Source organism: Tamandua tetradactyla, chromosome 14 (genome assembly GCF_023851605.1).
Source record: "Tamandua tetradactyla isolate mTamTet1 chromosome 14, mTamTet1.pri, whole genome shotgun sequence".
Lineage (NCBI taxonomy): Eukaryota > Metazoa > Chordata > Mammalia > Pilosa > Myrmecophagidae > Tamandua > Tamandua tetradactyla.
This window is the reverse complement of record NC_135340.1, coordinates 84451202-84467080: the sequence shown is the minus strand read 5'-3', so window position 1 is coordinate 84467080 and position 15879 is coordinate 84451202. Positions and strand designations below refer to the sequence as shown.

At 35.9% G+C, this 15879-nt stretch overlaps 1 protein-coding gene across 1 annotated transcript in view; it reads left to right on the top strand.

Moving 5' to 3' along the window:
- AAGAB (alpha and gamma adaptin binding protein) overlaps window positions 1-15879 on the top strand; it is a 146953-nt gene that overhangs the window by 58026 nt on the left and 73048 nt on the right. Inside the window, exons 2-5 of the mRNA XM_077128289.1 lie at window positions 4889-5079; window positions 5235-5331; window positions 5672-5761; window positions 8553-8636. Coding sequence (XP_076984404.1) covers window positions 4889-5079; window positions 5235-5331; window positions 5672-5761; window positions 8553-8636 — 462 coding nt within the window. The remainder of the gene's footprint in view (window positions 1-4888; window positions 5080-5234; window positions 5332-5671; window positions 5762-8552; window positions 8637-15879) is intronic.

Below are 15879 nucleotides of genomic sequence, written 5' to 3'. Positions count from 1 at the left end.
GTCACTTCCCTCAGGGCATGGATAATATGATTTAACCATGGAACAACTTATCTTCACAAAGAATGTCAGGATTAGTTAAATATGCATTAATTCTATTGGTGTTAAGTATCCTTAATTATCCCACTACTGAAGGAGATATGAGTAATCCAAACAGTATATTTGGCAAGAGTGGATAAGTGGAATAAATTTAAATTAATACAGTAATTATTATATACATTTATATACACATATTGTTGTGGGTACATACCCATAACATTAGCCTTACCTTCTCAGCTGTCCACCCCATCCAAAAAAGATGTGTGTATTTGTGAGAAAATGGACATTTATGAATGAAAATGACTGCTTCTTAATCATGCTAAATGAAATCACCTGTTGTTGATTATGACCCATAGAAAACTAGGTGTCTTTCTTTCACTTGATTGCTTACCTAATTTATACTTTCTCTGGGTGAAGAGGAGCATTAGAATACCAGGGAGCAATATAAAGCAGGCAGGATGAAGAGTTGGGTTACTAAACTGACTTGCTTCCTTTACGTACAGCTTTCTTCAGTTCTCTTGATCCTTTTTTTTCTTCTTCAGTAGTTCTTCAATATTTTCCCTATTCGTGTAATCAAACAGGGAAAATATTTCACTAAGGAAATGAGAAAGTAAATAGGAATTGCTGGATAATTGATCACTCTGTTAAACAACTTCTCCTTAAATGGAAAATGTTTATACGTGCTACTGGAACTAGGTTAATATCTAGCTTCTCACCTGAAAGCACTATAAATGAACTATTTTAATCTATGAAATCAAGTTTGTAGTAACAAACCTGGCAATTGCTCACCTAATTCTGTCTCTTTAAAGATGATGTGTTCAGCTCCCTCAGATGGCTGCCAGCAATGTGAATGAGACAGGCTGGCATCCACCAGGACAGTGGAGCTGCTCCTGACCTTTCCTGTGCATATCAGGGTGGACCACATCAAAAGTTGGTTTCCTGAAGGGCAAGGAAGGGAGACTATTCTATATTTTTCTAGAATGTCTGGCAAAACCCCCTCATGGTCACTGTGACTTACTTGTAAAATATCAATACCCCACCCCAAAGACAGTTTTTTGGTGGGTAATTGTGCTGCTGGTTCATATCTTGTACCCTGATTCTGGCTATATTTTTTGGTATTCATAAAAGGGCCAAGGATACTTTAGACCCATAGTTCAGTTTTGGCTTAATAACCGTGACATTTGACTGATTTAGCTCAGATGCTGCAAACTGTAACATGTAAGGGGAAAGCTAGTAACCTGAATTCCATTTCAGGGTCTGCTACTGTTAGGCAAATGGCTTCTTTGTTCTGGCTCTCACTTTTTTTCATCTGTGGAATAAATGAATTGTACTAATTGATCTCAGGCAACTCTTAGCCATATGTACCAATGTTTGAGTGACCTTTTTTTAATTTGGAAAAGAATAAATTTGATGTTAAGATAAAGGAGGAAAGCTATATTTAATGTAGACATTTACATTTTTATAATATTGATAAGAACTAGAATTAGACGATCTTCACTATTCTCTCCCTAATTCTAATACGCAACAGATGTGATGGTAAAATCCATATGCAGCTTTGCTCAAAGTGTCTGATTAGACATAAAATGTTAAAACAAGAAATCTGTTAAGTAAATTGAGGTAGCAGCTTATTTTAGGCAGCATGGAGAAGAAAAAAAACAGTAGCTATTAAAAGCAATTGAAATGTGAAACTCATTTTCCAGATTTATTGATTTTATTCTCATCTAGCTATAGAAAAAAGAGAAAAATTGTTTCTCTCTGTGTTAAGTAAATATTCTAATTATTTAAGTATCAAGAACAGCATAAAATTGAAGTTTTAAGAGCTCTGAGTAACAAAGATTGGTTTGTTCTCTTGTATTCTAAACGGTGATTAATAAAATGAACTATTCTTAATGTATCTAAATATTTTAAATTGCATTTGGTAAGTGTATGACATTTTAATTGACTTCTTTTTTTATGTTAGTAAAGGACACTAATTTGAAATAAACATAACCTAAGATTTTTTTTAACTTTTTTTATTGTTTAATAAAAATATATATACAAAGTGAAGAAAGAAAAAAGCAATAGTTTTCAAAGCACTCTTCAACAAGTAGTTACAAGACAGATTCCAGAGTTTGCCATGGGTTACCATACCATCATCTCAGATTTTTCCTTCTAGCTGCTCCAGAATATAGAAGGCTAGAAGGAATAAATTTTTTTTTTTATCATCACAACGACTTTTTTTTTCTTTTTTGTGAAAAATAATGTGTACAAAAAACCAAAAATTTCAAACCATATCACAACTATTAGAACATATTTCAGAGTTTGGTATGGGTTACAATTCCACACTTTTGGGTTTTTACTTCTAACCGCTCTAAGATACTGGAGACTGAAAAATATCAATTTAGTGATTCAACGATCATACTTGTTAATTAAACCCTTCCTTCTCTGTATAACTCCAGCATAACCCAGATTTGGTTCTTGTTTAAAAACTGAATGTGAATGGAAGTATTAGTCTCATGCTCCTTGTACTTTGTCCCTTTAAAAATAGTGAATTCATTATTTTACTCTTTGTACTTCCCCTTTAAAAAAAAGTGAATTCATTATTTTAAAAAATTACCTATAAGTGAAGACTGCTTCCATGTCGTGACTCCTCCCATCCTTTAAAAAATAATTTTTTGCTGCTCTCCTCGGTTTAGTTTGCCTTCTTCCATATGTGTTTTTATTGGTATATTGTGTATGTATGCTGGCTGTACAGTATTTGGTTCTTAGAAACATAGCTATAATTATTGCTATGCCACTTGCTCAAAGTTTGGAAAATTTGCTTTGAATGCAACATAGACTTTGATCTAGGATTTTTTTTCCCTGAGAAATTTACATGAAAATAGAATCTTTGATTTTAATAACTCCTCTATTCTTTCTGCTTATTTCTCACTTTCTCATAATACTCCATGACGGACCTTGCAGCTGGTTGCTGTGGAATTGATTGACTCTAAAACATTATGACCTCAGGTGGAAATTAAGCGGACAGAACTGTTGATTTCTTAAAGAAATGGGAATGACTCAATTTTTAAAATATTATTGCAGACATTCTCTTAATAATTTGAGAAACGATTCTGGTTTTGGTAAAAAATTTTTAAAAGGTTTCATTTTGCATCTCAAATCAAAGGTAAAGACTTAAGTTTATTCTAAATTTTATATTTTTCATTAAAAAGAGCTTTTCATTTTTCAGAAGACCAATCCTTCTTAATAACTACATAAGAAAACTTTACTAACGAAAAAAATACAAATGTGCATGCATAAAGGTGCACACACACACTTTGTATATTGTTTTACATTATTCCTAGCAGTCTTCTGGGTCAAATAATTTCCCTATATGTACATATATATATATATATATATTTTTTTTTTTTTTTGTATGCTGTATGGCTGGGGTCACATTTCATTATTTTTCCACGTGCGTATCCTGTTACTGCAGCACCATTTTGTTGAATTTTTGTTTATTTGTTTTTGTTTTGCTTGCTTGTTTGTTTTGCTTGTTTGTTTGTTTGTTTTGCTTGCTTGTTTGTATTTTGGGGAGTGCATGGGCTGAGAATCAACCTCGGGTCTCCTGCATGGCAGGTGAGAATTCTACCACTGATCTACCCTTGCACCTACTTCCCTATATATTTATGTTGAGCAAAAAACTGGCACTTTTCCAAATGTTTAATCTTAGATGTGGAGTTTACCTTTTAACTCTAGTTGATAGTGTTCTGCTAATTGTAAGTTTGAGGAATATTTTATATGTTCATGTCAGTATGCATAGTAAGGGAGTTTGTGGCCATTTTGGGGTATTTCTAATATTCTTACTAAATAATTGTCATATCATTTTACTTCTCTGAGCTCATTTTCCATATCTTTGTAAAATGGAGGTTGTGGGGTATATGGGTGTAAGAGGTGGAGTTTGAGTTAGAAAAAGTTCTAATGTCTCTTCCTGTTCTAAATATCATATGATATTGTGGAAGCAAAATGTTTCCATGGTACCGTGACCGCTTTTTTATTTGTTTTTTTCATTGACTTGACTTTTATTATAAGGGATTACCTATTATACTCCTGCTGTATGTGGAATTCTGAAAGAAAATTTAGTTATGTTCTAACTAAATTTTTTTGCTTGAATGGCTATTATACATTTAAAATTTGCCAAAGGTGCCTTCGTCAAACAAGAATTTGTGTTGGCTTTCAGGGAATGAAAGCAAGTTGGAATATAAGGTGGAATTGGGACATTTATCAGTATCTGTTCTTTTTTTTCACATGGGCAGGCTCCGGGAATCGAACCCAGGTCTCCAATATGGCAGGCGAGAACTCTGCCACTGAGCAACTGTTGCCCACCCAGTATCTGCTCTTTCATTTCGTTAGTTTAATTAATGTCTAAGCATTTGACCCAAGGAATATATATATGGCTTCTTTATTTCATTAATGTAATCTTTTAGCTTGCAGTAAGTACAAAATAGTTACAAATTCTTGAAGTTTATTATAATCTTCCATTTTCCATAAAATATGTAAGCATTAAAATAAATATAGCTGTCATTCTTTCTCTCCTATTTCTTCTTTTCTATGTATTTGGTTAAATGACTGTTTTATTCTCTACTACTATGTGCTCTAGCCACAATAAATGTTGTGTCTTTAAAGAAAAAAGCCAATGACTTAAATATCTTACCTTTATTCTTATAATCAAATGATCAGAGAAGAAAATACCCTAATAAATGAAAGGCTCTTTAAAGTCCTTGCATAAAGGGGAGCAGCCAAAGTACCAAATTAATCTAGTAACATAATGGAAAAATTAACCAAAGTATATTGGTTCTGCACTTTTCATGGTAATTTTGTGTCATTTATTTAGATATCCTTGGAACGGAAGATCTTATTGCAGAAGTGACTTCCAGTGATGCCGTGAGATTTTATCCCTGGACTATTGATAATAAATACTATTCAGCAGATATCAATCTATGTGTGGTACCAAACAAATTTCTCATCACTGCAGAGATTGCAGAGTCTGTCCAAGCATTTGTGATATACTTTGACAGCACACAGGTAAGACTTTTTTTTCATGGATCCTTAAATAAGAAGTTATCTTGTGCTTTCCTACCTCCTCCCCCTACTCGCATTTCCTGTGGGTTCTCTTCTTAATGTCTTTTCTTTTTTCTGTTTTTGTTTGTTCGTATGTTTGGTTTTTTTTCCCCCTCTAGAAATCTGGTCTTGATAGTGTCTCCTCATGGCTTCCACTGGCAGAAGCATGGTTACCTGAGGTGATGATCTTGGTCTGTGATAGAGTGTCAGAAAATGGTAAGGCACTCAGGTAGAACGATAGTTGATATGTATGTTTGCCATTCCTTGGAAAGCAGAGTATATTTATTTCCTTAGAATACGTATCATGTGCTAAAGACTGTTAGTGTACCAAAATATTTCCCATTATTTCTCTTTGGAATCTTCTAGTATTTGCTTTTTTTTTCTTAAGAATGGACACTTTGGGCTTGAGAAATCATTTCTACTATGTCACTTTATTTTAGAGGCCTTTGAATAGCATTGACATTAAGGGAAATAAATTGAGATTTGTGGAGCGTATGGCAGGGTATGCATGTTGTATTTTATTTTTATTTATAAAGATTCTTGCGTATTGTTTTAGGTGTAAACCGGCAAAAAGCTCAAGAATGGTGCATTAAGCATGGTTTTGAATTGGTAGAACTTAGTCCAGAGGAGTTGCCTGAGGAGGATGGTATGTATTTTTATTTCAGTAGAAACCAGTGAGGAAGAAGGATCACAGTGAAATTGAAACACATTATTTTTCCCCCGTTATATGAAAAAGTAAAAGCATAGTTCAATGGTGTGATCTTACAGTTAGTTTAAAAGTCCCTTTATTTATTTAGTTTCAGCCCCCATTTTAGTACTTTTTAAGATGTTCTTTGTTTTCTTATGGATAAAGGTAGAGGATATCTAGTTTAAATCATTGTCATTTCCCCAATCCTTTGTCTTTCCACACTACCAAGAAAGGACAATTTTTAAAAAATAGTCCTATTTTCTTAGACAGGTTTATGTTCCTTATTTTGAATCCATAGTAACCCAAGGCTGAATTCCCAGGAACTCTAGGGCTATGTCAGACCTATTTGTGTCTTTGGGACATTTGAAACCACAAATAGACTCAGAATGGCTCCTTGGGGTAACTCTGCCCTAAACTGGCTTCCACTACTTTACAAACCCTCTCTTTTTACTCCTCCTCTTTCCCTCTTCTCCATTTTCCTTAGTTTATTTTCCTGCCAAGTATACCCACAGTAGCTGCCGTAGGATCTATGGGTTCTGGCCTGCCAAAAGCTCATAATCTGGTACAAGAGATAAAACATGTGTACAAATAATTCATTTACCACGTGCAATATCCTAAGTGTCGTAAGTATGTCAAGACAGGAGAGATTATTTCTGTTTAGAAGTTTAGGGAATGCATTAGGACCATTAACTCTTCACATGTCAGCCACTCCATGAGGAAGAAGAGGAAAGGGCACTAGACTTGTAGTTAGAGGACTGGTGGGGACGTGGCATTGGGAAGATGCCGGCTTTTCCTAAAGTGTACTGGGCAGGGGCAACCAGTATGAATAAAAGTACATAGAAAAGTGGGTTTATGGGTATTTCAGTGGTAGAATGTCACCTACCATATGGGACACTCAGGTTTGGTTTCCGATTCATGCGCCCAGAAAAAAAAAAGTACAAAATACGTAAGGAGTCATCACCATGAATATATGTTAGAATTTTTCCAAATTGCTATTACCTTCAGGAATGAAACCCTACCAGGGAGGAAGAGAACAAAAATGAAATAAAAGGACTAATTTTTCTCCCTTTAGATTTCTAAGAATACCAACAATTAGCAAATGCAGCTTCCCTTTCCATGGTTTTCAAGGTCCCTTTTATGGATGTGAGCATATGTGTAATGGCTTATTTCTGACACTAGAATTTTTATTTTCTTCGTATTGTCCTTGGTAATCAATATTTGTGTCATTTAAGTCTGTTAAGTTTGTAATCTCTGCTCCTTCATATTACCTACATTTTTTGCTTCCTGTGTGAATAATGTTCTTGTATTAATTCGACTGAATTTTGAGATGGATTTTATTTTGAAATATTTTAGATAAGGTAAAAAACTTTCCTAGAATTTTTTTTAGTAGAAACTATTCCCACACCATATTCTCTCATTCTTTATTTGTATGTATTATTTGAACATAAATTATAGGCTGTTATGCTTGTTTGTATTAAATTTCATCTTGTTGGATTTAGCTCTACATTTCAGTCCATATATTTCATTCCTGATTATTTCACCTAAAGTATTGGCTATTCTTTCAATAATTGAGTTTTTCATAATTATGATGGACTTGTTTTTTATGTCTTCATCCAAATATTGATGATGATTAACTCAACTCTGTAGATTATTTTCAGTTTAATCCTCACCATATTTCTGTTAGGATGGTATTCTTTAAATCATCAATCCATCAAACAGTTGCTGAGTGTCTGCTGTTTTTCAAACACTGTGGTAGGCACTGGGAATAATGAACTCAAGTAAAAGTCATGATTCCTGCCCTCAAGTAGTTTCTAGTCTAGACAGAAGAGTTTTACAGCAGATTCCCAGTTCAGAAGCATCTTTCCCTTAGGAGAGGTTTGCACAGCATGGTGATATTGGTGGCTTGTCTAATAGAGACTGGATCTGTGGGGTAGACTGTGTTCTGTTTTCCTGCTGTTACTTTCCATACACATCTTATAATCCTCAATACCTGAAGGATTTCCATTTCTTTTGTACATAGTCATACCTGTGTTGTAGCTAAGTATACCTCCTTATTATTGCCATGTTAATTGGGATTATTGCCCTGTTATTTTTGGTAGTATCAGTCAAATTCCAGAAGCAGATAGTACTAATATTTAGTTTAGTGTTTTGTTTTTTTAAATAAACTTATCCCTGTCTCTTATACTTAACGGTTATAGTAATTTCACTTCCCACTTTAACCTGTCTTTCTCTGACCAAGAAGCTCTCTGGACATCTGTCATAAATAATAATTTTTACTGTATGCTTCCCAACAAAAGATGGGGAATTAACAGCATTTTATAACATACTAAGAGGACCATTTCTGTCTTTGGGAAACTCACTCTCTATAAATAACCAATAATAGGTATCTCTGACTATCTCAGGATTATGTAATGAATAGAAACTTACTTTTTCAGGAGAATGTGAGTAGATTCCGTTTGTGAGATAATGGGGATGGCTTTATTATACAAACTCTTTATTGTTTTAGTTTCTAAAATATTCTTATCCAGAGCTGTAAGCTTTACTCATTTCCTCATTATATAAACTATAGTATGAGATTAACAACTAAACAAACGAGAAAATTAAGCGATTGTTATTTGAAAATATGTCTTGGTGAATATATATACACATGTATGAGTATATATATATATATATATATATATATATATATATATATATATATGTATGTATGATGTGTGTATAAATATATTTATTTCCTCTCCTTGATTAGATGACTTCCCAGAATCTACAGGAGTAAAGCGAATTGTACAAGCCTTGAATGCCAATGTCTGGTCCAATGTAGTGATGAAGAATGGTGAGTGATTTGGGACTAAAAGTTGTTTTTTTTTTCCCTAGTCTTGTAAGTTTTAAATTTTTCTTATATATGTGGAACCATTAGGATTATGTGAAATCTGTAGATTTTTTTCCAGTTCTTGACACCTCAGTTGAAGGAAGAGCCAAATGTTTTATAGTTAATTCAGTAAGAATTTATTGCATGCCTGTAATGTGCCAGCATTGTCTTTGGCTTTGAGAAATACCTCCACAATTGAAAGACATGGAATATATAGTCTAGATGTGGAATCAACCATGTACTTTTAAAATGCCAGATAACTTTTCAAGGCAGCCTGTGATGAATGCAGGATGACTGATAGAAGCTTAGTTGCACAGAGGTCAGAGAAATGGCTGTTGCTGTCGGCTTGAGTCTAGAGAGAGGTTAAAAGAGAAAGTGGGCCTTGATGATAGTCTTCTCAGGTTGGACAATATTTGGGCTGATGAAGGGGAGAATATAAGCAGGGAGGAAACTTGGCATCAAGAATCATGGCCATATGTTCTAACGTCACTAGGAGAATCTTGCCTAGCAGTTGGAGCTAGCTGAGCGATCTGGATACTGGCTGGGAGAATCTGGGCTTTTTCGTATAGGAATCGATGAGTCACTGGAGATTTTTTAAAGGGAGTGATGGAAAGAAATTGGCACCTTTGAAAGGTTAATGTGATGGTGGGGTTGCAGGGTTGTTTGGCATTTGAAGCAGGTCGAAGCAGAGTCTGAAACTGGGGAGACCAGGCAGCTGTTATAGCAGCTCAGGAGTAAGATACTGGGACCTGGGCTAATGTGGTGGCTGTGGCCATGGGGTGGAAGGCTGGATATAAATGCAGTCTGAAGTGGGTAGCCTAGTTGGGGTATGCTGGCCTATTACAGTCCTTTAGGAATTGGTTTCTACATGGTGGTTTTTTCCCTCTTGCAGCACTTGGCTGCCTCATCAAATATGCTGTGCTAGGTGAAACACTACACAAGGGAATGAAAAAGAGTCTTCCTTTACAGTGAGCTCACCCCATTCTCCTTGAGATGCAGGGGCAAGTGAAAGATCAGATTTGAAGAAGTAAAATATTTCATCTCAATTTTTGGCAGACTCTTGAGAGTTAAGTAAGACTGAGGTCCTTTTAGCTTGCCTGAGGTCTTACCTAACCCTTGTTGTCTTTAGGAGAAGCTCCTTCTAGCACAGTAAGTTACCTCTTCTCCCCCTTATTATCTCCTTCCTCCTTCTCCCTTCTTTCATTCTAAGGGAAATGCAATTTGTTATATTGAATTGCAAAGATATTTGATTTTATTCTTCTGCTGTAGCAATCAGAATAAGGCTCTAATAGATCTAGGAGGAATCAGGGAATTGTTGTCATGTTGTCCATGTTGTCAATACCCTATTACCAAAACAAACTCAGATTAAGTCTCAGTTCTTTCTTATTCATTCATTCAGTAAATCCTTGTTGCACATTTTCCATAGTAAGGCATTGTTCTAGACTGTCTAAACTAGAAAAATAAGCTTAAGATATGGTATATAAATTGAATTGAATTAGAATAAAATTATATTCAGTTGTGCTTGCTATATTTGTGAGAAGTATTTTTAGAAATGTTTCTTTGGCTTCTACCAGCTTTTGAAAAATTCCACCCCTCCAGTTTATACATCAAAGAAGTACTGCCTTGTAATTTATATGACTATAAATTTAGAAGTTGGACTGGAAATATTTTAATACTTTGGAAGTATCAGGAGTTTTCTGAAAAAATGCCATTCTACTTGTTTTAGACACAAAATAATATTCACAGAAGAGCTGCAAAGCAAAAAGGCATATTATGGATCTTTCATGGTTCTTTGCCCTGAAATGTTTTTCCTTTCTTCTTTTCTCTATACAGTACTGGTATATTGGTTTATTGGTTTACCATTAACCAAAATATTGTCATTAGTTTAATTCCATGGTTCAAAAGATCCTGGCCTATATGATATGAAAAAAACTATCTCCTCTCCAGGAAGAAAATGAGGAAATATAGTGATGTTTGGATGCAACACAGGTCTTAGGAAACATGAAGGACATTCTTCATGTACAGCCCCATCATGCATTACAGACGAAGCTTTGTGTGAACATATGGTGGGTGTATTACTCTTTCAGGGTGACCTGCCTCCTGTGTCCTTTGCAGAGCCTTGCTTTGCTGGTGGCCTCTCGGCGTCCCTATGAACTGAACCTTCAATAGGCTTTTCTTAAATATTTGAATTTTGTCTGCCAGCAGAGGCTTAGACTAGTTTGTTTTGGAGGTGTCATTTCTCTACTACTTTTTATTTTTCACCCTTTCTCTCTCTTTCCTTTTCTCTCCTAGTTTTTTTTTTTTAAACCAAAAGTTTTTTAAAAGGGAAAGTTAGTTGATGAACTAACTAATAAGAACTTTTGACTACCAGAGCTCCAGTTTGAACTTAGATGTTTGGTTTTGAAACCTATACATTTAGCTATTGTAACACAAAGCCTTATAAATTATGATACTATAATAAAGTTCCCGCATTTATTGCTCTTTCTTCAAAGAATCAAGAGATGGCTTTCAGTTCCATCTCTGCCACTCAGTTAGTTATATGACTTTAGGTAGATCTCAAACTCTTTAGATTTTATTTTAATCTGTAAAATGTAGTTGATCTCCATCAGTGGCTCTCAGCCCAGGCTGCGTCTTCAAATCACCTGGTGAACTTTTGAAAACTGTACTATCTGGGCCTTACCCAGTCCATTTACATTAGAAAGGAGTGGCTGCAATATTTTTCAAGTGCCTCAGGGATTCCAATATGTGGCCATGGCTGAAACCAGACATAAATGATAGTCATCTACTTCTAACTTATAAAATTCTATGCTTTGATGGGGCGACAGTGGCTCAGTGGCAGAATTCTCACCTGCCATGCTGGAGATCCAGGTTTGGTTCCTAGTGCCTGGCCATGCAAAAAAAAAAAAAAAAAAAAAAATTATGTTTAATCCATGGAAGTAAATTAGGTGTTTTGAAAGCTGCATTAGCTGCTTGACTGACCTGCTTTTTCTTTTTTTCTAAATCATATATTATCTTTGAGCCCCGTGACTTCCAAAATGAGAGGAAGGAGACAAAGCTGTGCCCAACATAGAGTCACTAAAAAGCAGAGGTGAAAATTGTGGGCACTGTCCTCCATGCTTCCTTTGTACCCATTTCTAGTATGGTCTAGCATCATGAAAAGGTCATTAATGCTTGTATTAAATAATTCTCTACAAGATCTGAAAGAAATAATATAGCCTTCATAAGTGGCTAGTTGTCACACAGTCTAGTCTCTGGGAGTATCAGACTATTTGAATTTTTTTCTGTGGGTCTCAGATCTCTTTCTGGTCCATAATTTAGGTTCCAGTTTCAAGTGTTTTTTCATTCATTCAGAAAATACTTATTGAGCTCTCACTGTGTGCAGGTGTTGGTTTGTTTGCTTGGGATATATCAGTGAGCACAATGAATGTCCTCGTAGAGCTTTCATTCTAGTGAGAAGTTGGAGTTGGTATTCAATACAAGTAATTGCTAAGTTACACATTATGTTAGAAGATGACAAGTGATATGGAAAAAAGATACAGGCAGAATTTGGAGACAATGCGAGTCTGGCTCCAGACCACCAAAATAAAACGAATATTGCAATAAAGGACTCACCTGAAGTTTTTGGTGTCCAGTGCATATGAAACTTTTGTGTGCACTATACCATAGTCTATTAAGGGTACATAGCATTATGTCTTAAAAACAGTGTCATGCCTTAATTTAAACATACTTTATTGCTGGGCGTGCAAGGGTAGTTCAGTGATAGAATTCTCACTGGCCATGCAGGAGGCCTGGGTTTGGTTCCTGGTCCATATACTTCTCAAAAAACAAACAAGCAAGTCAAACAAACAAAAATTCCACAAATGATGCTGCGATAATGGGATACCCATGTGAAAAAATAATGAAATGTGACCCTGCCATACAGCATATATAAAAGAAACAAACAAACTTTATTGTCAAAAATGTTAACCATCATCTGAGCCTTCAGAGTCATCATCTTTTTGCTGGTGGACAGTCTTGGTTTGTGTTGATCACTGTTGACTGATCAGAGTGGTAGTTGCTGAAGGTTCAGGTCCCTGTGGCAATTTTTTTAAATTAGTGAAGCCTATCGCCTCAATTGACTCTTCCTTTCATAAAAGATTTCTCTGTAACGTGCAGTGCTGTTTGATAGCATTTTAATTATAGTAGAACTTTTTTCAGAATTGGAGTTAATCCTCTCGAACTCTAATGCTGCTTTATCAGCTAAATTTATTTAATATTGTAAATCCTTTGTCATTTCAACCATGTTCACAACATCTTCATCAGGAATAGATTGCATCTCAAGAAGCCACTTATTTGTTCAACCATAAGAAGCAAATTCAAATTTTATCATGAAATTGTAGCAGTTCAGACACATCTTGCTGTTTCCACCATATCTGAAGTTACTTCTTTCACTGAAGTTTGAATCTTCAAAATCATCTATGAGGGTTGGAATCAACTTCTTCCAAACTTGCGTTAATGTTGATATTTTGAACTCCTCCCGTGAATCAGGAATGTTCTTAATGGCCTCAAGAATGTTGAATCCTTTCCAGAAAATTTTCAATTTACTTTGCCCTTTTTTTCCTGAGCAATTGGTCTCAATAGAGGGAAACAGATAAGCAATCACCCAGGCTTTGTTGTTTCATTTATAGGGCACAGGCAGAATAGATTTAGTATAATTCTCAAGGGTTGTAGAATTTTTGGAATGGTAAATGAGCACTGGCTTCAACTGCATTTCACCAGCATTAGCTCCTAGCAAGAGAGTCAGCCTGTCCTTTGACACTTACAAGCCAGGCATTGACTTCTCTCTTGCTTTAAAAGTCCTAGATGGCATCCTCTTCCAAGAGAATTTTTTTTCTACATTGAAAAATATGTGTTTGTGTACCCACCTTCATCGGTTATTTTAGCTTGATCTTCTGGATAACTTGCTGCAGCCTCTGCCTTAGCACTTGCTGCTTCACCTTGCACTTTTATTTTACGGAGACAACTTCTTTCCTCGGTCTTCATGAACCAACCTCTGCTGTCTTCAAACTTTTCTTCTGCAGCTTTCTCACCTCTCTCAGTTTTCATAGATTTATTCTGGGTTAGCCTTTGGCTTAAAGGAATGTTGTATTTGGTTTGATCTGTTCAAGCCACTGTAACTTTTTCCTGATTAGCAATAAGGCTCTTTCAGTTTCTTATCATTTGTGTGTTCATTGGAGCAGTACTTTTAATTTCTTTCAAGAATTTTTCCTTTGCAATCTCAACTGGACTTTTGGCACAAGTGGTCTAGCTTTCAGCCTATCTCAGCTTTCAACATGCCTTCCTCACTAAGCTTAGTTATTTCTAGCTTTTGATTTAAAGTAAGAGATGTGGGGCTTTCTCTTTCACTTGAACAACTTAAGAGGCCATTGTAGGGTTATTAATTTGCCTGATTTCAGTCTCATTGTATCTCGGGGAATAAGGAGGCCTGAGGAGTGGGAGAGAGGTGGGAGAAATAGCCAGTTGGTGAAGCAGTCAGAACACAAAATATTTATAGATTGTTTGCCCCTTATATGGGTACAGTTTATTTATAGTACAAACAACTACAATAGTAACATCAAAGATCACTGAGCACAGATAACTGTAACAAATATAATAATGAAAAAGTTTGAAATTGTGAGAATTACCAGAATGTGTCACAGAGACACAAAGTGAGCACATAGTGTTGGAAAAATGGCGCCATAGACTTGCTTGATTCTGGGTTGCTACACCTTTCAATTTGTAAAAAATACAGTATGTGTGAAATGCAATAAAGTGAAGCACAATAAAATGAGGTAGGCCTGCAATAAAGCAAGATTAAGGCCATTGAGAGTACTGGATAGATAGCAATATTATATAGGGTAGTCAGGGGAAGTCTCCTTGAGAGCCTGAGATTTGAGCAAGGAGATAAGCTATTTAGCCACATGGGTATCTAGGAGATGAGTGTACCTAACATAAGGAATAATTAGAGCAAAGAACCTTAGGTGGGAGCATGCCTGAAGTGTTCAGAGATTATCAAAGCACTCACTGGCTGAGAAGGAGAGGAGGGCAACTAGAGAATGGAAGAGCAGATCATTTAGGCCTTATAGGCCACTATAGTATCTTTCGTATTTACTCAGAATAAACTAGGGAGCTATTGCAGGGCTTTGAATAGAAGATTGGTGTGATCTGACTTAAGGTTAAAAATTTCACTCTACCTGCTACATAGAGAATAAACAGTGGGGGTAAAGAAGAACCAAGGAGACCTCTTAGGAGGTTATTGCAGTACTCCAGGTAAGAGATAGTGGTGGGTCAGATCAGGGTTTTAGCAGCAGCAGGCAAAGACACAGTCAAATTCTAGATAATTTTGAGGTGGAGCCATCATGGTTTGGATGTGAGATGTGAGAGGAGAGAGTCAAGGGTGACTACAGAATTTGGACCTGAACAACTTGAAGGGTAATTTGTCATCAAGTGAAATGAAGAAGTTATAGATGAAGCAAATTTGGAGGCAGGGGAGGTGGCTTAACACGAATACACATCTGGACATGTTAAATTTGTGATGGCTATTCGACTTGTATGTGGAATTATGCAGTTGAATGTAGGTGTGGAGTTTGGGTAGTGAGGCACATATGTGGTGTTTAAAGTCCTGACCCTGGATGAGATCACCAAGGGAGTAAGTATAGTAGTTAAGGAAGAGAACCAAGTGCTTTGAGCCCTGGGACATTCCCACATCAAGAGGATAGGGAGAAGAACAGAGCCCAGCAAGCGAGACTCTTCTTGAGTTTGGAAAATCAAGAGAATATAGAGTCTTGAAATTAGTGTTTCAAGGTGGAAAGAGTAATAGTTTTGCCAGATGACACTAAAGGGTCAAGTAAAATGAGAACTGAGAATCTCTGGATTTAGCAGTGTAGAGGTTATTAGTGACTGAAGGGAGCAGTTTTGGTGAAGTAGGTTTGAGAGATTGAGAGGAGGCAAATTGCAGACAGCAAGTATGAAGCACTCTTTTGAAAATCCTTACAGCAGAGAGGAGCAGAGAAATAGGTAGGAGCTGCCTGTTTCTTGAGAAGGTTGAAAGGTATTTATTTTTATTTTTTTGCATTGGCAGGCTCCAGGAATTGAACCCACGTCTCTGGCATGGCAGGTAAGAATTCTGCCATGAGCCACCATCGCACCACCCAAAAGGTGTTTGTTTTTAAGATGAGAACACTAGCAG